Here is a 25,775-nt window from a genome sequence, read left to right on the forward strand (position 1 = left end):
CTCTATTAAGCATGTTTGGCTTTTAAATTAAGAACCCCTAGCAGAATCACTACATCCATGCGAGGCGATAAAGGCACCTTGGAACAAGAGATAGGGAGAACGCCTTCCTTGAGACAAAACTTGCAACCCACAGATATTCATTTAGTTGCACAAATGCAAGTATGACATCAGACATAGAAAAATTCTGAGGGAACCTCAAACACGGGGTAGTTGTGATGAAGTAAGTACTCGCTTGCTTCTCCCTGCGTGCTGAAGGGCGCAGACAAACTGGAACTGAGAGAGCACAGGGCCACTCAGTGCTCTGCGAAATTGTGCTTCAGGACACCATTTGGATCGACCGATGGGACTTTGCTAAGTGTAAATGGGACACCCTCTTCGTTTCCACAGAGACCGATACAAACAGGACCTTACAGTTTTCTCACCATCTTTTACCACCCAAGAGAGTCTTTGTGCTAGAGTGAGATAGACAGAAATGCTCATGGCTTCAGTAGATGCGTACTTTTCACAGCACGCCTTGTCACATTTCGCTATGACTAAGACCTCAGTGAAGGGAGGGGACTTTGTTTCTGAACCTGCAGTCTCCAGCGATGCTGTAGGAACTACACTACTTGAGGTCTAGTGAGGCCTCCCGGGGGGAGGGGGGGTCCCCAATACATTCAGAATTCCTGCTGCCAGTGGGGTTTGACCCGAGACACAATATGTCCAAGAATCAGAGCTACCTGAAAGTTGTTACCTCCTTCCTCTTTGTTGGCTAATATTTGAAGAGACCTGCCGAGCCTGGGAGAGGGGTCTGGCTTTAGGTCAGTGTGAATGTGTGTGTGTGTGTGTGTGTGTGTGTATGCGTGTGGGTGTGCGCATGTGCCTATTTATGTAAACAATGTCCTTGTGGGGGTGTATTACAATTTCAGTTTGAGTAGAGACAGGGCCAGATGAGAGACTGTGTTTAATAACTGGCTAGCCTTCTGTGCTTAGAGAATGAACACAATTAAATGCTCAGTGAAATCCTTTTAACTGGAGCGTCTCCACCAGTCAAGATGAGTGACACAGTCCAGCGGGAGTGAGATAGAGTCCACGTGAGATAGGAAAAGGACGCTTTTAAAATTGCAGCTTAGCAAAAGGGACAAACATTTTAGAAGGCCAAGAAGCTCCTTGTAGGCAGTGAGGACAGTGGGTTTCCTTGGGGATAGAGGCTGGTTAAGGCCTAGTGAAATTCTAAAGCAAAATAGAGACTGAATGTATCTAGTGGGGAGAGAGCTGGGATGACTCGGTGCATTCCGAGGCCTCCTTCCTTTGAGCAGGACGACGCTGTCTGCTGCTTCTTCCTGGCTGCTGGAGATATTTTTCTGGTGGTGACTCCAATGCTTTCTACAGCAAAAGCTCTTCTTTCCTTGAGTTCTTTTGTGGCTGGGGTTTAGCTGAATTGAAATGCTATCTCTCTTCTCCTTGCCTTGTTCACAGGCCATCAATTTGGAGTTTTGTTTTGATTTTTGAGACAGGGTCTCGCTGTGTAGTCCAGGCTGGCCTTGAGCTCACTATGTAGCCCAGGCTGACCTTGCAGCGATCCTCCTGCCTCAGGTCTCAAGAGTGCTGGGATTTCAGGTGTGCACTACCAAGTTTGGCCCACATTCTGACCTTCTGAGATAGTGAGGCTGATAGCTAATGAGCAGCCAGTGTTGCTTGTTTCTGAGAAACACAGTTTTCACTTTCCCTTGGTCTTTTTGCTTCCATGATCTAGTCAGCGTTTGGACTGGCAGACTTTGCCAGTGCCATCTGGCTTTTAATTAGAAACACTTATACCAGGAAACGGATCCAGGAACTTCAGTCTTGGGACGACCTTCTTGGGAAGAATAGAAAGCATTCACTAGAGTATAAAAAGTAAAGGAAGTTTAGTTTTAGCCTTTCATATGCAAAATGTATGACATAATAGTACAAGACATTCAGGGCATATTAAAAAATAAATACTTTGCAAAATCTCTGTCTGTATACAAGAATAAGGGATGTATAGGTAGCTGAATTCCCTAGCAAGTATCATTTTCTAAAAAAAATCTAGTGCTTTCGTTTTGGTTTCTCGCCCCTTCTGTCTTAGAGGGGGGAAGTTGTTTTCTGAGCTTTGCCTACTTCCTGGTTTTGTGTCTGGATTCTTGCCAGGCTCTCCCTGCCCAACTCTGTCCTTCTTCAGTATCCCTTTCCCGAGACTGCTACCTGTACACTAGGGAAGGTAGAGTCACATGGGTCCTTCATAGGGCAGGTGGGGTGACCCTGAAGTGGAGGGCCCTGCAGAAAATCCAGGCCAGTTACACCGGCTTTTTTCTACGCTTCTACAGAAGGTGACCATTTTTAGAACTGACCGCGTCCTTACAGGCTACGCCTCCCCACGGTCCAATAGGTCCAGCAATGAGTGTGTGCGCCCTGCTGGCCCTGAATCCCATATGCACATTTTCTCATTGAAAGACATCCTTGTCATAAAGGACAACATGAAGACGACGTGCAAAACTCCTGCCACAGTGCCACGTCACCAAGAGCACACGAAGGAGGGACATCCAAATTACATCAAGAATAAAATGACCGAGTGGGAATGAGCTGGCGAGCACATCTTGAAATAAGCAGCCGTCTCTGTTATTCCCAAATTCTGCTTTACTTGATACATGGTTAGCAGCGGTTGATAGCCATTATGTTTAAATATACATTAGGACCTAATTCTGAAAATGTATTGTGTATGTAGTCACAAAGCAGAGATGCCTGAAATTGGAAGGATTTACTCCTACATTTCAAAATAGAATGTCCAATCCTCTAAGTGATCGAATCTTGACATTTTCACACACCCTGTAGCATTAGCAGTGTTTGGTATCTCAGGATTTTAAACTCAAGGTACATTAGTAAATGTGAATGTCGATGCACCTTGGGTTCTCAGCCATCCCTAAACATGCATTTTCATGCAATTAAAAGATAACGGGCTTATGAACTGCCTTTCATGTTCTTCCTGATTCTTGCAATTTCAACTTTTTAAGAAGGGCTTTCAAAAGAGTTCATGCACTGATATGTATGGCTAAAGGAACCACTATGTTTCAAAAGGAAAACGAAGGACTCATTTCAGTTTGACGTGGGGCAAGCTGAGGGCATCTGAGCTTTCTCCTGCCTTACAAATGCTCTGAGATGACCTGGATCTTCCAGTCCTGAGAGAGTCTGCTGCGGAAGCAGCTTCCCTGGCGGGCTGCGGGGCGCCGTCGAAGGTGTCTGTCTCTGTCTCTTCGGCACACACCTCTTCATCAGTTATGAACAACTTGGATTCCCTCCATTTGGGGTAAAAATCCTGGCTGCCTCTGGAGCCACTTGAGTCACTCCCTGAAAGCTGTAAGTTCAGTTCCTCTGTTGACCTGATGAGGTTTTGTACCGACAGAGACTTGCCCAGGTCCCTGGACACCGTGGGGAGTACAGACAAGAGGGTTTCTCCTCCTGTGTCAAAGCTTTTCCTCAGAGCACGGTCCTTGGCCAAGTTGGACTGTGCAACCTGGACATTCTCCTTGGAGGAAACAAGGCAGGTGGTGACATCAGAAATGCTTTCCTGTAAGCTCGAGGGATTCGGGTGCGAAGTCTCTGGCCTGGGCAAATGCTTGATGGCTGGGAGAGGAGGGGGGATCTGTAAAGTTGTTGGGGCGGCCGGCTTGGGCACCGCGGTTATTTGGTTTGCAATGTTGTTGGGTGCCACTGCGGAGCCCTCGCTCTGACTCATTGGCACCTGAGCCACTTGGCCGTGCATGGTAGGGCTGAGTGCGTAGAAAGTCTGAGCGCTGAACTCGTTGGGCGTCAGAATGAACTGCAGCCCCCGTGAGATGTTGGCACTGGCCGATCTGGTTAGGCAGCCGCTGTTCTGTGTGGAACTGGACAGGTCTTTGCTGTCCACCGGGCTTTGATAGTCGGACGTCTGTTCACATTCAAAAGGGGGAATCTGGAAGGATGCCAGAGTGAGTGCAGAGGCAGGGCCTTTGCGGAGGACCTGCTGGTAGATGTCCAGCAGGCAGTCCAGCTTGGATTCAATAGACTGGACCTAGAGGGGGGACGCAGACACACAAAGACAACCTGTTATTACGAATTGATTTCAGTGAAAAAACACAAATGACTGTGTGTTGGTATAATTGAAAAGACAATGGGTAAAAGTGACAAGGCAGCTTTGACTCCTACTGAAGATCACATCTGTCATGAGGAGGCCAAAAGGAGGAGACAGGGGAGAGGGGTCGCTAGGCTTTGGTGCCACCTCCTCTGCCATACCTCCTTTGGCTTCTTTAAAATGGGTGTTGATGCTCTAAGAAGCTGTGTCAGCACAGCAAAGGCAACTTGCTGTCACTGTCACCATCAAATGACCCTTTCTGACTCTACTGATTGCCTTTCTGGGGATGCATTGAATTTTAGTAGGGAACTTATTACACGGTGAAATAAAGGCCGTGTGTCCACCTGAGTGAGCCTGGATTTAAAATGAAAGGTGTAATGTGCTTCAGAATACTTGGACTATTCCTGATTCCATGGAGAGAGCAATTTGATTTCTAAAACACTGTATTTGTATGAGAAAAGACAGCCTCATCCTGAACAAATACCCAGTGCTTATCATACTTATAGGGTTTTGTCTTTATTCTTTCTTTCTTCTTCTTTTTTTTTTTTTTAATGTGCTTGGTACAAGGTCTCTCTATGCAGCTTGGACTCATAGTGATCCTCCTGTCTCAGCCTCCCCAGTGCTGGGATTACAGGTGTGTGCCACCAGGCTTAGACGAGATGGCCGGCTCAGCATGGCAGGGGGTGGGGCCAACGTAGCACGTGGTGCCAGGGATCGAACCCTGGTCCCTGAGCTTGTCTAAGCAGGCGCTTAGTCTGCTGAGCTATCTCCAGTCCTTGTCTTACTTTAAAATGGGGTGCCCAGAGAGAGAGAGTGCAAATAACCCAAACACAAATGACATATAGATGGTTCCTCTTTTACTATTGGAAATCGATAGCTGCTTCCTGTGGAGTATTCACTAATGAGATAAAACTTTCTACTGCTTAAGTGGAGCTCCACTGGTGTCTTGCGACACTGTACACACACAAGGGAGATTAAATTTCACTCAGTTTTTTCATTTTACTCCTTTAAGATGTATACACCAGTGAGACAATACAGCAGTTAAAGCTTTAATTTTTTTTCTCCTTTTTGATTTTTTGACCAATTTTGCATGGTTGTAGCTGGTATTCTGAGCAACTAATTTTAAGACAGCAACATGCTATATAACAACCCATTGTTGAATTCCTATAATTTTGTTTAGTGACAGTCTGTATTATCTCTAATTTTTTTATTACTATTTTTTATTCTTTTAAAAAAGAAAGAATAAAGAAGTAAAAAAAGTCTTAATCATTGAGACACGCCCACTTGCTTGTAGCTAACTTTGATTAAAAACAGCCCGCTGGAGTGTTCCGAGGGCCCCTGTTTCCTGGACCATACCTGTTTTTCAACCTTGACTACGCGGCCAAGCATGCTGACGTCATCCGCGTTCTCCTGTTCCGCTGTGATTTTCTCCCGGCTCTTCTTATCTGATGTGATTTGCCCTTTTCCAAGAATTTGATCAACACTACCGGAGAAAAGAGGGTATCTGATTCATAACATGAAGGCTCAGATTACCTTGGCCAGAGTAAAGTGTCTTGCAAAAAAACCCTAAATATCTTCCATTTGCTTAAGATGAAATAAAGGCGAGTGGGATCCAGCTGAGGATCTTATTCCTTAACATGGATCACACCTAAGATTAATTTTCTCAGAATTCTGGTTCCATCGTGGGGACACTCCAGGGTGATCTTCGGGAGGCAAAGCTGCGCTAGATATTCGCAGCAGACCTGGCAGTTCTGAATTCAGCCACTTAAAAAGGCAAACAAGTCATCATGATAGGAATTTTGCATCAGTAGAGCAGATTACTCATGGATGTACTGCATCTCTGATATGTGGTTGACATGAGGGAAGAAAACTGTTGCTTTTAGGCATTTGAATTGGGAGTGCATGCCTGCACTAGACTGCCAAAATTAATTGTAAATTCTATAGCAGCTCAGCCTCATAAAAGCCTTGGGCACCGTACATATTTCCATAGATTATAACAGGACCATGGATAAGGTTAAGCAATTTCCATGGAAATTTGATCAGCCAAAATGGGATCACTCCTACTTAAAAAAATATTCATTTGGTACAGGGTTTCACTATGCAGCTCAGACTCGTAGTGATCCTCCTGTCTCAGGCTCCCTGGCACTGGGATTATAGGTGTGCACCATCATACCCAGTTTTGGTGGCTGGCATGGCATGCCTGGGGTACTGAGGTCAGCAAGGCATATGGTACTGGTGATCAAATCTGGGTCGTTGTGCTTACCAGGCAGGCACTTAGACTGCCGAGCTATCTCCCCAGCCCCTACATTCCTACTTTTGTATGTGTTTTAGATTTGAATTATCGTGTATATTCACTTAATTTTCCAGTTGACTTTGTCTGCATAGAAATCAGCAATGTTCTCTCTCTCTCTCTCTCTCTCTCTCTCTCTCTCTCTCTCTCTCTCTCTCTCTGTCTCTTTCTAATATAACTCTATGAAGCCCAGAGCAATATTTTAAGTTCTGGGTGCCCATCTGCCCGGCACAGTAAGACTCAGTAATTATCTGCTTAATGAATAAACTGTGATTTGTATAATTAATCAACAGGCCTTTTACTAAGAGTCTAATCTGTGTATGCCTCTGTCTGGGCTAGGTATGCCAAGGAAGCACCAAGAGTATTTAAGGCCCAGTCCTTACATTTTAAGAACTATTTGATCTCCGACACTGATTTTGTGTACCTGAAAATAAAGCGACTATTACAAAAACTTGAATTGGCTAAATATTTGGTTGGAAGAAGAGACAACCAGTCACATCTGGCTGAATGTACGTATTGAACTCATGCATTTTTAATCATTCAGCAAGAGGCTTGCTGGGAATGCTGCACAGCCGTCACTGCGCATGACACTAGGAACCAGAAGGGCGCTGCCTTCGAAGCCAGCAAGGGCAACAAACTTGCTGATTGAGCAGCCACACAGGGCCCAGGGCCAACTCTCCGACCACCTCTCCAATGCTCCCAACTTTATGAGAGTCTCATGCATCGTAGCAGCCTTTTATTCTGCAAGAGGTCAGAGAAGAGAAAGCTCTGTCTTCACGAGCTGCATAGTTGGGAAGGAGATCGGTCAGCTTATTGCTGAAGGGCTGATAATAGAAACGCAACAGCAGCAACACTCCGAACATCAGCAGAGCCCTTGGTCATTACCAGCGTTTTATACCAGGAGAGCACATCCCTCAAGGTAACTCTCAACCCCCGGACAAGCCTGTGAGTGGAAGGAGCTAGCACTGTCCCTATGCAAAAGGAGGAAACCCCGCCGGAGGTGCTGTACACTATTTGGCTCTGTGTCAAAAGTGGAAGTCCAGGTGCCCGCTAGAATCAAGCTGTCGATGTAGACCCTAAATCCGTTGTCTACTAAAAGGTTCATCCTAGCTATCGTCACGCAGTGCTCCTGCCCTTACAATGGGCAGTGTTTCCACTGCTCACCGAGTTTGGAGGCTCTTAATCCTGCAGAGCATGTCCAGGTGACCTGCGGAGTATTGCTCTATGACATCTTTCACATCGTATGGGCGCAGTGTTTCTTTAAACTTCCGCTTTGCAACATGAAACTTCATGATTCTGTAAGAATAACATATTACACATTAATAATACATTACACATTGGCCTTTGTGACAATGCTAAATGAAGCTACCAGCATGAATTACTACTGGTAAGTATAGGAAATTTTGGAAGAAACGAAATCAAGCATCAAATTATTTGAGGTGCCTACAGAATGCAGTATGAAAGCCTGAGTTATAGAGGACAATTTAAAAGCATCTCTTTGAAAGGGCCAGCCAACTAGCTCAGCGGATTAAAGTGCCTGCAAGCAGGCGCAGGGGCCGGGGGTTCTATCCCCGTGCCTGCCATGCCGGCCCCACCCCCGGGGTGCGCTGAGATGGCTATTGAGACTGGGCGTGGTAGCACGCGCGCCTGTAACCCCAGCTCTTGGGAGGCTCTAAACAGGAGAATCACTACAAGTCCGATCTAGTAGTGAGACCCTGAACACCGTGTAGACCCTTCCCTAAAGTACAAAATAAATAAAGAAAGAAAAGAAAAAAAGCATCTCTTTGAGACACACCTTAAAATTACAAAAAAGTATAAAAACAGACTAAAAAAATTGACTAAACATTAAGTCTTGTTCTTTTTAAAAGTTTACTGAAACTTTGAATTTAAATCATAGTCAAAATATAGTTCTACCATTTCCATGTGACCCCAGAAGGTCAAGATTGAACACCTAATGTAACAATCCTTAAAAAAAGAAAAATAAATATGCATGTATTATATACAAAAATGAACCCCATTGTTCTGTATTACTAATATGAAATATGTGTATGTAATGAGCCAAGGATATAACTCAGTGGCACAGCACCTGCCTGGCAAGTGCAAGGTCCTGAGTTCGATTCCTGGTACCAAAGCAAGCAAGCAAGACATATATGTAACATGTAAAATAAATACAAAAATAAGAAAGGCTTTTCAAATGGTCTTTCATGTAACTGCATTTTTGATGCAAATGTGTTGACAAAACATTATTACTTTCCCCAAAGCAACTTACAGTGGTATGAAAATTTTCAGAAATCATTTCTGCAGTACCCTGCTGGATTAGCTAGCTAAGTTTCTTTTATTTTAAACATATCACACTTATCAACTAAACTTTGGTATCCGAGTTTTTCAGAATCAGAGATCTCTTACTACAATGCCTCCCCTAACAGGGATCCCAGGTTGTAAAAACAACATTATGTCACTTAGTGCCATGATGCCTACAATAACCAGTCACTGTAATAACTTTATAAAATTATGGTTAAATCAAAGAAAGCTAATATTTTAATTATATGCTTTTTTTGTAGCTAAAAGTTATACTATTGGAGTTTTCCAGCTAGTAAGTGGCTTGTAGAGTATTACTGCATTTAGAGACGGCAGGCGGGGAATTGGTGGATTGGGCTTTAAGAACCAAAATTTAATGTCCCTTGGTGAACAGGAGAAAGATTAGGATGATTAGAATGTAAAAAGACATGGCTGTTGTCCACCTTAACTGATAGCTTATTTCAATGAATCTAAATAGTTTTATCAATTATGAAGCCCAAACTTTATCTTGTAATTATATTAACTTCAAATTAATTCTGTCCTCTATTTGCAAAACCACTTCCCAGTAACATTCTTACACTGCATCTCCTTCACTAATCTTCTCTGTTCTCAGGATGCATTCTGTTTTTTTTTTTTCCCTTTTCCCTCAAAGATACCTGAGCAAGAACACAGGGCGGGTGGCATAATGGATAACGCATCTGACTATGGGTAGGAAGACATGGGAGCAAGCATAATATACAGAAAGTCGATATTATCTGAGTTTTCATTTATCCTCTTGAGTATTTGCTTTGGTTTCAAATTTCTTTACTACCATTCAGAGTTGGGGGACTCAGTTCCCTATATCAAAGCAACTGAGAACAGTGCCTAACCTGAGACAATTCTGGCCCCCAGTGATATGCAAACATATTTCTCTCCATTGGACTGTCAGTTAGGTAAAGTAGAGAAAGGTGTCTTCTATTCAACAGTCAGCGCTGGAGATGGTCCATTCTGGTCGTGAGGTTGACGGGCTTGAGAGATGCCTAGGAAATTACTGAAGCATGCTTCTGGGCATGCATAATCCTCTGGAGGGATCATGCTTGGAGCCCTTAAGAAGAGGAGGGCCTCGCTGAAGGGAGCGGGTTATGGGGTGCTCCAAAGGGGGAACACGCGGCCCTTTCCTCCTCTCCGACTCTCTCGCTTTGCTCCCAGCTGGCGTGGTGTGGCCCTGTGCTGCACCTTGTTGCTCTTCTGCCGCGACACATCCACCTTGCCCTGTCCCACTAATCACGAAAGCTTTGCGACTGGGCCGAGATGAACATTTCCTACTTTGAGTTGTTTCTCTTGGGGTTTTGGTCACAGGGACTGAAAGTAGACAAGTGCTTAGGAAAAGTCGGTTGTGACACCACCACTGCTTCTGCTGCTGTTTGTCACTATATCCTGCAACCTTGTATGGCCAGAGCTTGGCAGAAGGAAATATCTGTGGAACAGGAGGACGAAGGAAAGAAAGCGATAAAGAAAAGACTGTCCCATCTGGATTATGTTTTGGATAGAACTAGAAAAGCTAATCCGGCAGCCCAGAGCTGTTCTTTACCACCTTCAGAGTAGCTAGTGATGCCAGAGTGGACAGGAGCAATGACCTTTGTCCATCCCTCTGTGGGTTCTTACTGTGGTTCTCAGTGACACCAGTCAAGACTTTTCTTAACATGTAATAATTGTTCATATTTATAGGGGACAGTGTGATATTTCAGTAGTGTACACATATGTGCTGATCAAATCAGGGTCATTATGATTTTATCTCCTAATCATTACTTTGCTTTTGGAATCTTCTAAATACTGTTTTCTATTTGTTTATGAAATATGCAGTAGTCACCTCACTGCGCTATTAGATATTACAACTTACTCCTTCATTTTAAAAATTTTTATTTATTTATTTATTTGGTATGAGGTCTTACTATGCAGCTTAGACTAGTGAACCGCCTGTCTCCGCTTCCCCAGTGCTGGGAGTACAGGTGTGCACCACCATGCCCGGTTTCAGTGGCCCAAATAGTACACTGAGGGCTGGCACAGCATGTGGTGCCAGGAATCAAACCTGTTTCCTGGGCTTGCTAAGCAGGCGCTTAGACCACTGAGCTGCCTCCCCAGCCCACAACTTGCTCCCTTGGACTATTCTCCAGTACCCGCCATCCAACTGCCAATCATCCACACTCCCTTCCACCTTCTTAACATCTAGGAATCACTATTATTTATTCCAACTCAAGTTGAACTTGTTACCATTTAGCTAGGAGAGAGAACATGTGATATTTGGCCTGATGTGTCTGACCTGTTTCACTTAACTCAGTGTGCCCCAGGTTCATCCATTTGTTTTTTTTTTTTTTTGAGAGTAGAATATTTATTGGAAAAGAAAGCTTCTGTCCAAGAGAGGAACAGGAGGGGGGATTGAGTGGGTTGTCTCTGGGAAGCTTTCTCTTCCAGGGACTGTTATAGTGTAAAACCATGTGGGGCTAAGGTGGAGAAAATGGGAACTCACTTAGGTGGATGTGAAGTGGGATAAAACTATGGTTGACCAATGGGATTACAAGCACCATTGCTCAGATAAAATTGATTAAGTCCAGGACCAAATAGGGAAGGGAGTCACAAAGTAAGTAGGCATGAATTTAAAACAAGACTTTATCTGGTAGCCATCAGATAATGGTTCTTCCTGGTTTTTTAGTGTGAAGGTCAATCTCAATCATCCATTTGTTGCCAATGATGGGACAGCATTCCTTCCTAAGGCTGAATTATACTCCATTGTGTATATGTATCACAGGCTCCTTATTGGTTCATCTATCAATGGGTATTCTGCTGGATCTATCTATCTATCTATCTATCTATCTATCTATCTATCTATCTATCTATCATCTATGATCCATATCTATTTATCATCTATCATCTATCAATGGTCTACATCTATCATCTGTGATCTATATCTATCATCCATTTATGATCTTTATCTATCTATGATCTGTATCTATCATATTATCTATCTATGATCTATATCTATTTATGATCTATATCTATGATTTATATCTATCATCAATCTATGATCTATATCTATCTGTCTATCATCTATGATCTCTATCAATCATCTATGATCTATATCTATCATCTATCATCTGTATCTATCCATCTATTTATCTATTTCTATCCATCTGTCATCGATCTATGATCTCCATTCATCCATCCATCCATCCATCTATCCATCTATCCATCTGTCTATCCATCCATCCAGAAGTCAGGTACCCAGATCATGTGGTAGAGGTACTTTTTCTCCAAGGAGCCCCCACACTGTTCTTCCTAGTGTCTACACTAATTTACATTCCTGCAAGCTGTAATGTCCTTTCCTCCACAGTCTCATCAGCATTTGCTGCTTTCTGTCATTCTGATCTTGGCCATTCTCAGTGGGGTGACGTGACATCTCACTGTGGTTCTCATTTCCATTTCTCTGATGAGTAATGAAGCTAAGCATTTTAAAAAGATAAATTTGTCTTCTTCATATTTTAAAGCTGGATTATTTGGAGTTTTCTGGCCATTCTTTTATACTCTTTGTGTATCCTGGATATTTATCTCTTGTTAGTTTGCACAATGCTTTCTCATTTTCCTTTAAGAAGTTTTACGGCTGTGTCTAGATGTCCCCCAAATCCTCACATGGTCATAGGTGGGGCTTTCCAGAGGTGGCCGGCTCTCAAGGGTGTGAGGCTGGGAGCCAGAGTGTGGTTACTGAGTCAGGCCACTGGTTGGGTTGGCCGAGTTCTGGGTGTGGATGAGGGGAGGCGCTGCCCTGGGTGTGAGTGCTGCCCTCTCAACTCTAAGAGCAAAAGAGGACCGATGCAGTCACTGCTGTCACACGCTGCTTGCTTCTTTGGCTGCCTTCTGCCTGCCATGGACTGCTTCTCCTCCGTGATACCCCTCTGCCTTGGAGCCAGCCAATCCTGAACTGAAAATGCAACACGCTGTGAACCAGAACAAAGATTTCTCCACTAACTTCGGGTGCTGGATATTTTGCCTCAGTAATGAGAACAGTAATTGTGCAGGAAGTATTGAAGAGAAGCTAAATTGTGGAGCATTTATTGGATAATATAGCATCCTGGCCTCTCAGCCACATTTCACGTGGACCTTAAATAATTTCACTTTTCCTTACATAATACTTATGATCTAGAGAAACAAAATATATTTTATAGCTTTCGTCGACATTTGTTATTTTGGCCAGTATTAAACATTTTGGATGATAGACTGTTATTTCAGTATAGTCACATAATAAATATGTAAAGTATTGTTTTTTCCTTTTATTGCTGGAGGAGGAACCCAGGGCCTCCCACGTTAGGCAAGAGCTCCACCCCTGAGCTACGTGCCAGTTCCATACTGCATCGATCTGCATGCGCTATTTCTTTTTTTCTGAAAACCTATAATGTCTTTAAGAATCAACTCTAAAGTCACATTTCACTGGCATCTTGACAGTACACGCCTGCTGCCTCTATGTCTTCTTCACATTTGTTCTTTTTCTCGCCTTCTCCCCAAGCCGCAGGCCACCAGCTCACTGTCTGTCCCTCTTCCTCCCAGTCCAATGAGCGGGCAAGGGCTGTCTGTCCAGAAGCCTGCCTGTGGGGGCTGGGTAGCATCTCAACATGACATGGTCCACAGAAGGGGAGAGAACCCACCCTTCTCACTCTCACCTCCTCCCATCGCTCTGCAGACTGCTCACGCTGCAGCCCGTCGGCACTTTCTTGTCACCAACAAGATCTTTCCTTAGGCTTCTTTGTGCTCTACCTGAAGCCCTCATTGTTCCCAACTCAGCTCAACATGGTCCTTCTTAGGAAGTTTCCTAGCCATTCACACTGAGGAGACCTTCTAGAGGGCCTCATGTGTGCTAGCATGAGCTGAGACAGGGGCGATGGAGCTCCCACTGGCCTCTGTGGAGGCTGGGGATGTGCTTTGTATCCTGGCATCCCACACAACCTGACAAGAATGAAGCCATCACTAAATTTCAGCCAAAGAAATAAATGTGGAGGTGCATCCCACAGTTGCTCAAAGTCTGTGTTGTTACACTGTAGCTCTTGTAGAGATCTTCCAGGAAGAACACCCTAGAACAGACTGACGTTCTTGAGGCATGTTGCAGAGAGAGCAGCCCTTTGCCTCTCGTCCACAGGCCCAGGGAAGTGCGAAGGAACATAAATGTACGTTCACTTAACAGTCAAGACCAGTCCTAAAAGTTGTGAAGACATAACACTATTTTTCCCTCAAATTCCTAACGTAAGAGGATCCTACGGAGCATGAATTGCAAACAGTAAGACAACGCTACAAAAAGATAAGGAGAAAACCAAAAACACCGGGATTGAAAGAATAGATGATATGTTGACTGGGTAAGCAGCAAAGTGCACAGACAGAGCTAACAGAAAAGCGAAATTCTCCAGGGCAAAGGGAAGGAAGTTCTTGCGAGCATGCTAATTACCTTGGTGGAATGTATTTTATGATATGACAGGGTCATCAAGACAGTAGGGAAGAAAATAGGTGGCTAAAATTTTAAAACAGAATAAAATCTATAGTCCTTGCTACAGGGGAGGTTGAGGCAGGAAGATCACTTGAGCCCAGGCCGGCCCAGACCAACGTAGCAAGATTCCATCTCAACAACAACAAAACCCCCAAACAAAACTAAAAGCAAAAGCAAAATAAAAGCAAAGTAGTTTTCTATTCCTAGGAGACTGCTAACACTGCTTTCAAAATCACACCTGCCGGGTCTACTCTACCAGGGTAGTTAGTAATGCTCTTGGGGGTTCCTAGCTGTGCCAGCTGCTACAGGATGAGCCTTTGTAAGACAAGACTTTGGCTACGGGCATTCGGTAAGCAGGAAGCTCGTGCTGTCCACGCTTAGTCCCCTTCCCCTACTCTACGGCCTGTCGCTTCATCCTCAACAGCTGTGATTTTCATGACCAAAATCAGAAGGTAGAAAGAGGAAAGCATAGAGGCCAGGTGAAGTCCAGCAGGCCTCCCTGCACGTTCTGTCTCATGTCCCTGCCCCTGCAGCAGCCCTTTTTCTCCAGCGCATCAATCTCGTGAAATCCCAGACGGCCTCGGTCTCCACAAGGCCATGAGCTTGGGTCTTGCACAGGGACCCCAGCGCTGGACGGCAGGGGCACGTAGCTAAGCAGATGCAGACGCTGCCCTCTGTGAATTTCTGCCCATTTGTGACTTTTGGGGTGGCTGACCCCTCGCGAAGCCCTTTATCTGCATGAGCCAACTTAAAGCTCTAAGAATTTCCCATATATATCTGTGTTGTGTGGAAAATCAGGAGGGTAAGCGTTGGCCCCAAGAAGATACAACTACTAAGGGACAGTCACTTCTAGGGCCAAGGTGCACGGCTGTGCTCCTGCACTTGGCTACATAGAGGCCGGGCAGACAGCTCTGTGACCTGAGGGGGCTGTCTGGTCCCTCCTCTCAGACCTGCTCCCACCAGTGAGTCTGCGGCTGCAGAAGTCATCCCAGTCCTCTCCAGCGCCATTTTCTCAGATGGATCCCATGCTGAGAATACAGTCCGCCTTCTATGGGACCCCCCCGCCTTGTTCCGAAGGGCCTCCTCTGAGAATCCTCTGCTCACTCCTCTCCACTCACAGGAAGACAGAACTCACCTTCCTGATGTTTGCCAGTTTGCCTTACATAGATTTCTCAGCTAGTGTCACGAACACAAAACCACACTATCAGTCTGTGTGAAGAGGGAGGAAGAGAAGGCCCACCCCTCTCCCTTTTTTTTGCTTAGGGATGAAATGGAAACTTGAGTTCGGTGCTATATTTCTAGACCTTGGGAAAAACACAAAGGTGTTGGAAATTGCAGAAATGTGTGAAGTAGCCATCAGCCCTGAATTCAGAAGGCCTTTTGATTCTTCATTTTATTTTCCTGTCCAGGACTTTACTTTTGAGAGACTAACACCTTTTCCGGGTACAAGAAGGCACATAGGTGAGGAGCTGAGGGCATCGTGGTCCACAGGGAGGAGCAGCAGAGCTGATCTGGGGTCGCGGGTGCCCCTGACATCCTCTTCCGAAGTACCTGGGAAGTCCCCAGTGACTCAAAGTTTAGGTAAGGAGTGGAGAGCTTTTTTTCGATCGTTCAGGAATGGATATTTAATATTTTGCAGGTCATACGATTTATGTGGAAGCTCTTTAACTCTGATGTTTTAGTGTGACAGCAGACACCGTACCATACACACGAGTGTAGGTAAGTCTCAATCAGACTTTAACTGCAAATGTAAGATGTAGGGTAGGCTCTATCCTCCTGCTATAAGGTGCCAAGCTCTGGTCCAGAGAAGAGCTACGAAGGATCTTCATGAAGCCAGAAATAAATGAAAACACATGAATGGGGTAGGGAAGAGGTTCGAGGCCTTAGCAGTCTCTTAGGTAGTTCAGAAAAAAGCTGAACATGACCTATGTGTTTCCTGGTAGAAAGGCGTGTTTTGAACAAACCCTTGTGAGGTCATGCTAAGCCTTTAAGACACAATTAATGATTAAGAGAATAACGTAATCAGTACCACAGAATAATCCTATGAGAAAGACACTGTTCCTGTCTCTATTTTCCAGTTATGGAAACTGAGACACGGAGAAGTTAAGTAGCTTGCTTGATGTCAAGCAACTAGCAAGTATGGACTCAGGGAATGAGCCGGTTTGGCTCCAGTGTTGAGCTCCTGATTATAATATTCTACTGTCTTGCTAATGAAGACGATTGGAATATTCTAATGTTCTAATTATAATATTCTTCTACTGTCTTGGTAACTAAGACATATATACCAGGGCTGTTCTTACTCAATGGGCCGGGTGCCCAGTAGATTGGTCATTAAACCTTTGTGAAGTGCGTGGCCTGCTCTTACCGCAGCTGTTAGGTAGCTCATTAGGGCCAGCAAAGGGCTGAGGAGCTCTCTGAAGGTCTCCCAGCTTCTTTTCTTTACAGGATAAATTGCCTCCCCCAAGGCCCGGCAGTAAATACAGCCACAAAGAGCCAGGGACGCCCGCCCGAGGTCCTGCTCCTTCGGTGCTGGCGGAATCCGCTCCGAGCATTCTGCTCTAGCCCCGCAGCACCACTAGGGGGTGGAAGAGATTCTCCACAAACCTAAACTGCCACCTCTTCCAGAAACTGAAGAAGTCTTTGCAATTTTCTGAGCACAGAAGAAAATAACTAAAGCCAAGTTAAACTCCGGGCAGAAAACGTCTATATATACACAGCAACACATGTGCCCTTCCAAGGAAATGTAGGTGCGTTTGCAGCGCTGCCACAAGTTACGAAATCTTGCAGAATCTCTTTCCAGCCCTCTAAATCAGGGTGGAAGCGCTGCTGATGAATATTCAGAGAGGAGCGAGGAGTGAGCAGGAGGGGCTGTGACTGGTGCCGCGGAACAGATGGTCCGTGCTCTGAGAGGCGCTTGCGAGCCGAGCCAGCGAGGACGGGGCCTGCCCGAGCTCGCTGCTCCCTGGAGTCGCCCTGAGGGCACGCGTCCTTCCTCCGGACAAGCTCCTGTCCCTGGTCCAGGATGTGGTCCAGAGAGTTCCTAAAACTCTTCAAGTGATGCACATCTTCAGCCAAGCTTGAGAGCCGCTCAAGTGGCAGCGGGGTTCGGGCAGTGGCAAAGAAGGGAGCATGCCGCATGCAAGCTTGCATGAGCTGTCTCGTCGGTGCCTGGCACCGCAGTGGGCAGGCTGTTGCTGTGCTTAGGTGCCCGGCTCCATTCAGAGCACACTGCCTCCCTTCCCTTTCCCTGAGGGACTTCAGGAGAGGAGTTGCAGGCAAGCAGTAGTTATGGTAGTGACAGTCTCCCGTTATTTTCTCCATTATTTAGCTTGGGAAGGAAAGAGAGGGGTAAGGTGATTTCTTATTCATTTTTTTCTTAACAAAAATTCATTGAGTATCTGGGCCACCATGGCGGGCACCGCTCTGGGCTTTGAGTGTGTGCAGGCCGTTCAGGGGGAGCTGGTGGAACTGGAAAAGCCTCCTACACGGTGACAGTGATTCCTCGGTCTCTGGTCTCTGTCTTTCCACACACCTGATGCAAAGGCCCCGTTGCCCTGATGGTGTCCAACAGCCTCGTTTATCCAGGGCCTGTAGCTTGCTAGATGAGCTCCTCATGGGCTTCCCTAAGAGCTGCCCACAAAGCACCTGATGGATGAGACTTAAAAACTCACCCATTTCTTCATCCATCAAGTATTTGCTGAGTGCCTGTTCTGGGCCAGTGTCTGCTAGATGGCCGAGACCCTGAGGTAAAGGGATGACTGCTGCTGCTGGACCACCTCCAGTGCAGTATGGTGCATACTCTGTAGAGGGCAGGGTGGTGGGAAGCACAGGTACCTCTGAGGAGGCAAGAGAGGAGTGTTTCACCCAGACAGGAGAGGTGACAGCCGTCTTTCTAGAGATGACAGCCTGCTCCCAGCTGTGCCTCCTTATGTCTGGGGATATTACTGTTTCTCTAGGCCAGTGAAATGGCCTTGTGTTTCCAGACAACATGTTTTGGGTGAGGGTGAGTGATCCCCCCCCCCCAATCCTCTCCCTTTGCCTTATCTAGGCCAGATGGGTTGATTTACCTACTGATACGCATTCCATATCCTCTTCTCAGTTTGGAAAACTAGCTTTGGATTTCTGACGCTTCACAAGAAATCTAATTTCCTTGCAATCCAGGATCTTAGGGCTCAGCACTGAAATGCTCCTGAGACAGTGGTCCTGAATCTCCCCAGAGGAAGCTCTGTTTTGATTTTTAGTGATTGGCCAAGGAACGGTGTTGATCTTGGAGCAGATCCAGTAGATGACTAGGGCTACAGAAGGGTCTGCACTGAAGGTGTATGAGTAGCCTATTGAGAGTATATATTAATGTTAACTTGCTGTGGACTCGAAATATAACTCTGAGTTTGCAGCTGTGCATAGTGTATTTACAGTAAGAACTCTGTAACAGAAATTGCAGAATTATACTTGTCTAAGATTTCACCTCCCTTCTTGTGTCTCAGACTGAGTTACTAGTAAAAGGCTGAGAACTCCCCAAAGCTACTGGATACAAGACAAATCTCATTTTTTTGCTTGTAGTCTTTAACAGAGACAGTACCTTCATCCCACCTATACATGGTATCGCATGTCCTGAGTGCAGGGGTGTCTGGCTATTTTGCTGGGTTGATGGGATACTGGGAGAAGTCTTGTGGCCCTGCTCCCTCTACCAGTGGACACAGAGTTTTGCTTCTAACCCTTGCTTTTCTTGTCCCTGTTTGCAGGGTCTAGTAGGCTCTCTTATAGATTTTGTTAGATTTCTTTTTGAAAGGGTCACAGTAGTAAAACCCAAGCAAACACTTCTGGATGCAAGAAAGTGTCTAAATGGTTATGTTTCCTTTAAGGATTTTGCAAGCATTGACATGGTAACTAAATCTGTAAGTTCTGTTCTCTTATTAGTATTAAAATTTACATAAACTGTAAAGTGTGAAATGACCAGACATGTTGGTTTCATGTAAATACTTTTTAGGAATGGAGATATAATCTAAATTATAGGCAAATAAACTGGGCGTGGTAGTGCATGCCTATAAACCCAGCACTTGGGTAGTTGAGACAGAAGGATTACTGTGAGTTCAAGGCTAGCCTGGGGGCTACAAAAGTGAGCACAAGGCCAGCCCCAACTGCATAGCAAGACGCTGTCTCAAAAACAAACACATGAATGAATGATAGGCAAATCAAGGGTTAAAAATAATGCTACCAAGTATGTCTTCATTGAAAACAATAGCTTAATGCAGCCTCAGAGAAAAATATTGCCACAAGTAATTATCTTCAAAATAAAAACAAACAAAAGGGATCTTCCAGGGATGATATCAGCTACTTTTAGAACTGCATGCGAACGATCCATGGAGCATTCCCCTGGCAGTGTCTGTCATTGCACTGTGTTGCAGACGTGGCTGTCAAGGATGTCCTAATAGCGACTCAAAAACCCAGTCTCCTTGAGATGCCACCAGGAAGATTAAGAAGTGGGATGATCAAACAGCTTGTAAGTTTAGCAGAAAGCCCCACAATGGCAACCATGTGCCTCTTTTCCATTTATGGAGCAAGACTTGAGCATGACTCGTAGGGCAGACTGCAGCACGGGGAAGGGGCGAGGAGCGCTCTGTGCATGCCTTCTGGGGGGGTGCGGGTCAGGGTGCTGGGGAACCAACTCCTGGGTCCGTGCACTGCCTCGCAGCCCCCACAGTCGGCAGGGCTTCCTGCCCACTGGTCAGCTCTGAGCTATTTCAACGTGCTCCACTCCCAAGGGTGAGTTTAAAAATATATCTCTAGAAAATGGCTGCATTTCCATGAAATGGTAGTTTGAGAAGAGTCTGTGATCATCCTAAAGGAAATATGCAAAACCAAGTTTTCTTTCTTTCTTTTTTTAATGTGTTTAGTACAGGGTCTACAGGGTTGGGTAGTTCTACACAGAATCGACCCGCAGTGATCCTCCTGTTTTCAGCCTCCCAAGCACTGGGATTACAGGTGCTCCCCAACACCCCCAGTCTCATTCACCAACTCAACGCAACCCAGGGGCAGGCTGGCACGGAAACTAAGTTTTTCGTTGAGTGAAAGACACAGTTTGGAAATAGTCTAAGAATAGCCATTGCTCACACAGTATTTCAAAAAATGACATCATTAATTAGGGACCGAGTCTGGCAGTGCATTTGGGAAATCAACTCCAGACAAATGCAGAGTGGTCGTGGTTATCACAGAAAATTTCACTCCCCAAAGTAAACAGAAAATGGCAGATGCTTAATAAATATCAATAAGTGAAACTGAGAATTCTGATTTCAGTCTTTGTGAATGTAGTCATTTTTTTTGCTACCATCTTTGTGATGAAATACATATTTTTTTGCTATGCATTTGATATTCTTTTGGCTCTGATGAGAAGCTATTATTGTAAGAGCTATTATCATAAGACACAGACAGGGTGGTCAAATGTTTATATTAAATATTCTGACCCCACCCAGGTAACAAGGAATATGTCAAAGCAAGTTGCTGTCTCAGAGGCAAATCTCACTCTTGAGATCAGTAGTATATAACAAAATATGAGCCCAGCGGAAGAGAGGTAGGGGGCATACTGTGCAAAAAGACTTCAGTCGACTGATGTTGAATTTATTTATGTAATGAGGATACTTCTGCTGAAGATTTGGGAACCTGTGCCTTAAACCTCTCAGAACTGCTAGATGTACTGATTGGTCTTTTAATCATATGTCTTTGGCATTAAGAATTACTAGGAGTGAAAGAGTTGCAATTAAGTTATTAAACGATTTGGTGTAGCTCTCATGATTTTATAGAATTCAACAATTTCAGGGGGCCTGCGCATTAGCTCAGTTGTTTAAGTGCTTGCTTAAGCAAAGGCAGTCAGGCTCAGGATACTGTGGTTCGATCCCCAGATCCTCATGCTTTATCAGACCTGCCCTGAAGGCATCTTTAGAAACCAAAAAACCCAAACCAAACCAAAACAAAAATCCTTCTGAACAGTTTCATTTCATCTTATTGGTACTGGGAATTGAACTCAAGACCTTGCTCTTGCCAAGTAGATGCTTGTGCTGCTGAGCTGTAGCCCCGGCCCCCAATAATTTTAAGTGGAAATTGGAAGTGATTAAAAAAAAAAAAAAACAAAACAAAACCAACGAAGCAGAATCAGGATACAAGGAGCATTATCCCCAGCAAGTTTCACAAAGCATTGCATAGAAAGCTTCAGAATCTACAAAAAGGACAGAGACGTAAATAATAAATTTCAGTAAAAAATAAGGACACAGAAAGAATTCTGAAAAGCATGGGACTACGGAAGACTTCACAAAAATCAGTTGGGTTTCCGGAGCACGCTGCTAAGTAAATCTTAAAACTCTTGCTAAAGTGCTTAGCTAGCAGAATAAACCTATTCCATTTTCTTTCTTGCAACTTACAATACTTTTTATAGGTTGTGAAGCAAAAGCAGAAAGCTTCAGAGCCTAAGGAAGTGACACAAACTGAGTTAAATATGACTTTTAGGGAACATAACCTGCTTCCACTCGATAAGATTTTCCACATTTGTGGCAGGTCAGATTAATTTGTGGGTTGAATTACTTCACCTCCACTTCAGGGTCCGCAATGGATATAACCAACATCCACAAGCAGCCTCAAGGTGACTTCTCGAGTGGAAACGTCCACTAACTTGTCGCACTGGCAGAAATGTTCTCTTTCCTTTATCCAGAGTGGTAGCCACTGGCCACCTCTGGCTGTTGATCATTTGAAATGTGGATCGCATGTTATCGATAACTAAGTTTTTTTCTTTTAATGCATTTAGTACAGGGTCTACAGGGTCTCACAACACAGATCAGACTCCTAGTGATCCTTCCTGTTTTTCAGCCTCCCAAGCGCTGGGATTACAGGCATGCACCACCATGCTGTCTCAATCCCCAGATTAGCATGCCCGCGGGGTGGGGTCAGCACTTCATGCCAGGGATCAAACCTCAATCCCTGCATCTGCCTAAACAGGCGCTTTAATCTGCTGAGCTATCTGGCCAGCCCTGACAACTGAATTTTAAATTGGATTCCATGAAATTAACTCAAATTTAAATGGCCACATGTGAACAGCGGCTACTGCTTCGGCGACTCCATCCCTTTAGGGGACAGCTTCAGGCTTCACTTCACTACATGGTCTGGGTTTCTGGCTTGAGCATCACCCAAGGCCTCTAGGTTCCTCAGAGGTGGGGTGGCCACGCAATTGGCTGTTCGAGCTGGGATACTTGAACAAGACAGGGAGTGTCGTTAGCAGTTATCGTGAGAGAGGAGGCAGTATCTGAGGATGCGCAGACCAAGGAAGACATTATGATTTTCTTCCCTTCTGGGAAGTTGGTGACTCAGTATTTGATCGGGAATGAACGAGGCTTCAGCGAGCTTCTTAAGTGGTTGTCACAGAGAGCTGAAGCTCATTCTACAGTACGTGTGTTCTCACCCTATCACCCATGACACTCCATTTATCTAATCTTTTGAGTCATTTCTGGTTTCCTAGTGCCTCCAACCATGAAGTGGCACCTGTGTAACCTGACGCCCCACGACGGGCTAAAGAAGTAATGGACGCCTGAAGTTAGACGAAGCATCCGAGCCGCTAGGTTAGTTGGGGTATTTTAAGCTTTCCTCTCAGTTTTTGGTAAGAGGCAGAAAGTGTTAAAGATAAATCAGATGGGGTTTTATTTTTTCTATTTGCAATAAAATCATGCCATGTTCCATAACAGATGCAGATTTTCCCAAAGCAATTACAGTGGGTGGGTCGATCACGCCAGATTCTGAATTTCTTTTTGTGAATTGAGGACAGAAAGCTAGAAATACGAACTTAACTGTCTTGGGTATTCTCTTAGGCCTCTGCTAACAATTAAGGAAACACAGGAAAGACGGACCATTGATAATTACATGTCAGGAGACAGGACCAAGAGTTCTTAGTCTGTTTGAAATTAACACAAAGAGATTTCTCTTTAATAAAAAGTACAGAATACATATTACAGAATCATCATAAAATTACATAATTAAAAAATTATTTATTTGGTGCAAGGTCTTGTTATGCAGTTCAGACTCGTCGTGACCCTTCTGTTTTAGCCTCCACAGTGCTGGGACTACAGGCATGTGCCACTATGCCCAGTTTTGGTGGCTGGCTTGTTGCAGAGCCGGCACAGCATGTGGTACCAGGGATCAAACCTGGGTCCATGTGCTTGCCAGGCAGGCACTTAGACTGCTGAGCTATCTCCCAGGCTCCCATAAAATTAATTAATTAATCAATTATTATTACTTGGCTGGATCTGCATGTCCTGACAGTGGGTCTGGTGCAGCATTTGATGTCAGGGATCGAACTACGGTCCCCCGCACCTTCCTAAGTTTGCCTAAACAGGTACTTTAGATTGCTGAGCTATCTCACTGGCCCCATATAAAATTAATTTAAAAGATCTAATTGCACCAATAAACTAAATGTCCTTAAAGCAACAAACACACACAGCACACCAGTTCTCATGTCATTTCTTCAGTACTGCATGGCTTTTCAAGTCCTACCCTTTAGAAGATATTCTGTGTAGGGCCAGCAAGATAGCTCAGTAGTCTAAAGTGGCTGTGTAGGCAAGGTCAGGCAGGCACAGGGACCACGGTTCGATCCCTGGCACCACATGCTGCGCCAGCTCTGTCCTCAGGACGGTGTGAGCCAGCCAGAAAAAAAAAAAAAAAAAATTCTGTGTTGAACACAGCTCAGTGTTCTATGAAGACAAATTGTTTTATCATTTGCTAGGCATGTGGACAAATAGGAAAAGGGAAACGGACTTATTCCATAAAGTTCACCTGCTGCAAGAAGAATCTGGGAACACAGCAGTCCTGATTCCCTGTGGGACATCTCTGAATCGTTTTGTTCAAGATGCCCACTCACCTGATGGCGCGGATGACGGTTTTCAGGGGCGGGGTGAGGTCTTCTACCGACACGTCACACTGGCATCCCTTCTCATCGTACACATCCTCCGTGCCCAGCGCTGTGTCCGCTGCAAGGAAGACACCCGTTAGCACCAGCAGGAGCGAATGACACCATGCTGCTGAACTGGGGCCAAACGGGGCACCTGGGTGTTCACAGACTAAGCTCTTGGGCGGTCACCAAGTCACCCCACTGTTGCCCCACGTTGTCTCCTCTCCTTTCTCCACCACCTCGCCAGTCTTAGGTGACTGACTGACATGAGCTCTGAGCTTGCTCCACAGGGAAGGTGGTGTGGGGCTGTGTGTTGATCTGCCCATGTTCCTTTGCCCGTCTCTTTGGACACTAATGGCCGGCTTTACACAGTAGATGCTTGCAGTCAGAGAAAGAGTCATTGGACACTTACTTAACTGGCCTGTACACAGCACAAATCCTATGATGCTGACCTCACTGGCTATTGTGATTTGGGGCTTTGCAAGGGGAACACTATAATATAGGACATATATTTTATAAGATTATTTTATAATGAATCACCTAAAAAATCATATATAAAGAGTGCAGGAAATCTGTTCACACACTGAAGACCAGAGCCTCCATATGAGAGCCTGGATCTCACAATACTGTCCTGCATGAGTCCAGCTGAAGACCGAGAGCCCATGACAAGGCCTCCCACAAGTCCACCTGGAGGCCTAGAGCCCTAGACAATGTCTCATGCAGGCTTGTTTCACAGATCTGTGCTGGGAAGGCCCAAAGGTCAGCGGTAGAAGCTAGGAAGTCTGCACCAGCTTGATAGAGGATCTGTGCCAGCAGGCTGAGGGATCTGCACTGGAGCCGGGAAACAATGCTCAAGGTAAGCACCAGAGCTCCCCAGAAAGGTACCACGGCCGTCCTCAGGGACAGTGAGGTTCCAAGTGCCTCTGATGACGAGGAAAACCGAGCTTATCAGGAAAGCCGAGGCAACAAGCTTCTCCAGGAGTCCGAGCAGGACACCATCTTCCCCTCTGGAGCCACGAAGTGATGCTCAAAGCGAGGACCAGAGCTCCCCCACAGTGAACTATAGCTGTTCTCAGTGACAACGAGGTCCTGAGCTCCTCCTCCAATAAGAACAGCCAAGTTTATCAGGAAGGCCAGCATGACAAGGTCACCCAGCAGAGTAGCCCAGGAGAACCAGCAGCTCCCAACAGGTCCCAGCATGTCCTAGCAGCTTCCCTAACAGCCTCTCTCCTTCCTCTCTGGCTCTGCCTCTAATGCTGCTGGCAACAACCCTCAGCTGGGCCTCCCATACCCAGCCCCACGCTGGCTCAGTCTAGCTGGATGTAACAAGCTGCCCACCGGCTGGCATCAACCACACTGGCCCTGGGCGCGAGCCAAGCAGCCAGACTCAAGGACGCTGCCTGTTCATTAGTTACTGGACTCAGTAGCGTGGTCTAGGTGAGAGCTTGCCTGCAGTAATCCAGCCGAGCTGAGAGCAGATTTTCAGATGGGAGAAGAAGTCAGTTCCTTAGAAACCAAACTAAGGTACCTCTAGTTCATGGCCACATTTGGAAAGGGGACAGGGTCCCAATAAATACCACGTATTCAGCACTTACAAAATTAATATAGAATAAACTTGCATCTTTGCATTTTTTCAGCAACAAAATGTTAAAAACAA

General features: G+C 45.3%; 1 protein-coding gene across 2 annotated transcripts in view; it reads right to left on the minus strand.

The window, feature by feature from the left end:
- Positions 1-1,561: 1,561 nt before the first annotated feature.
- Positions 1,562-25,775, minus strand: part of Kcnq5 (potassium voltage-gated channel subfamily Q member 5) — a 574,968-nt gene continuing 550,754 nt past the window's right edge. For both annotated transcript variants that reach the window (XM_023718707.1, XM_023718706.1), the window contains 4 exons: positions 24,089-24,197; positions 7,560-7,691; positions 5,462-5,588; positions 1,562-4,045 (listed from right to left, as the gene is read on the minus strand). In XM_023718707.1, the coding sequence (XP_023574475.1) occupies positions 3,086-4,045; positions 5,462-5,588; positions 7,560-7,691; positions 24,089-24,197 (1,328 nt within the window). In that variant the 3' untranslated portion in view covers positions 1,562-3,085. The remainder of the gene's footprint in view (positions 4,046-5,461; positions 5,589-7,559; positions 7,692-24,088; positions 24,198-25,775) is intronic.

This window comes from Octodon degus, unplaced genomic scaffold (assembly GCF_000260255.1).
Source record: "Octodon degus isolate 3935 unplaced genomic scaffold, OctDeg1.0 scaffold00061, whole genome shotgun sequence".
In the NCBI taxonomy this organism is placed as follows: Eukaryota; Metazoa; Chordata; class Mammalia; order Rodentia; family Octodontidae; genus Octodon; species Octodon degus.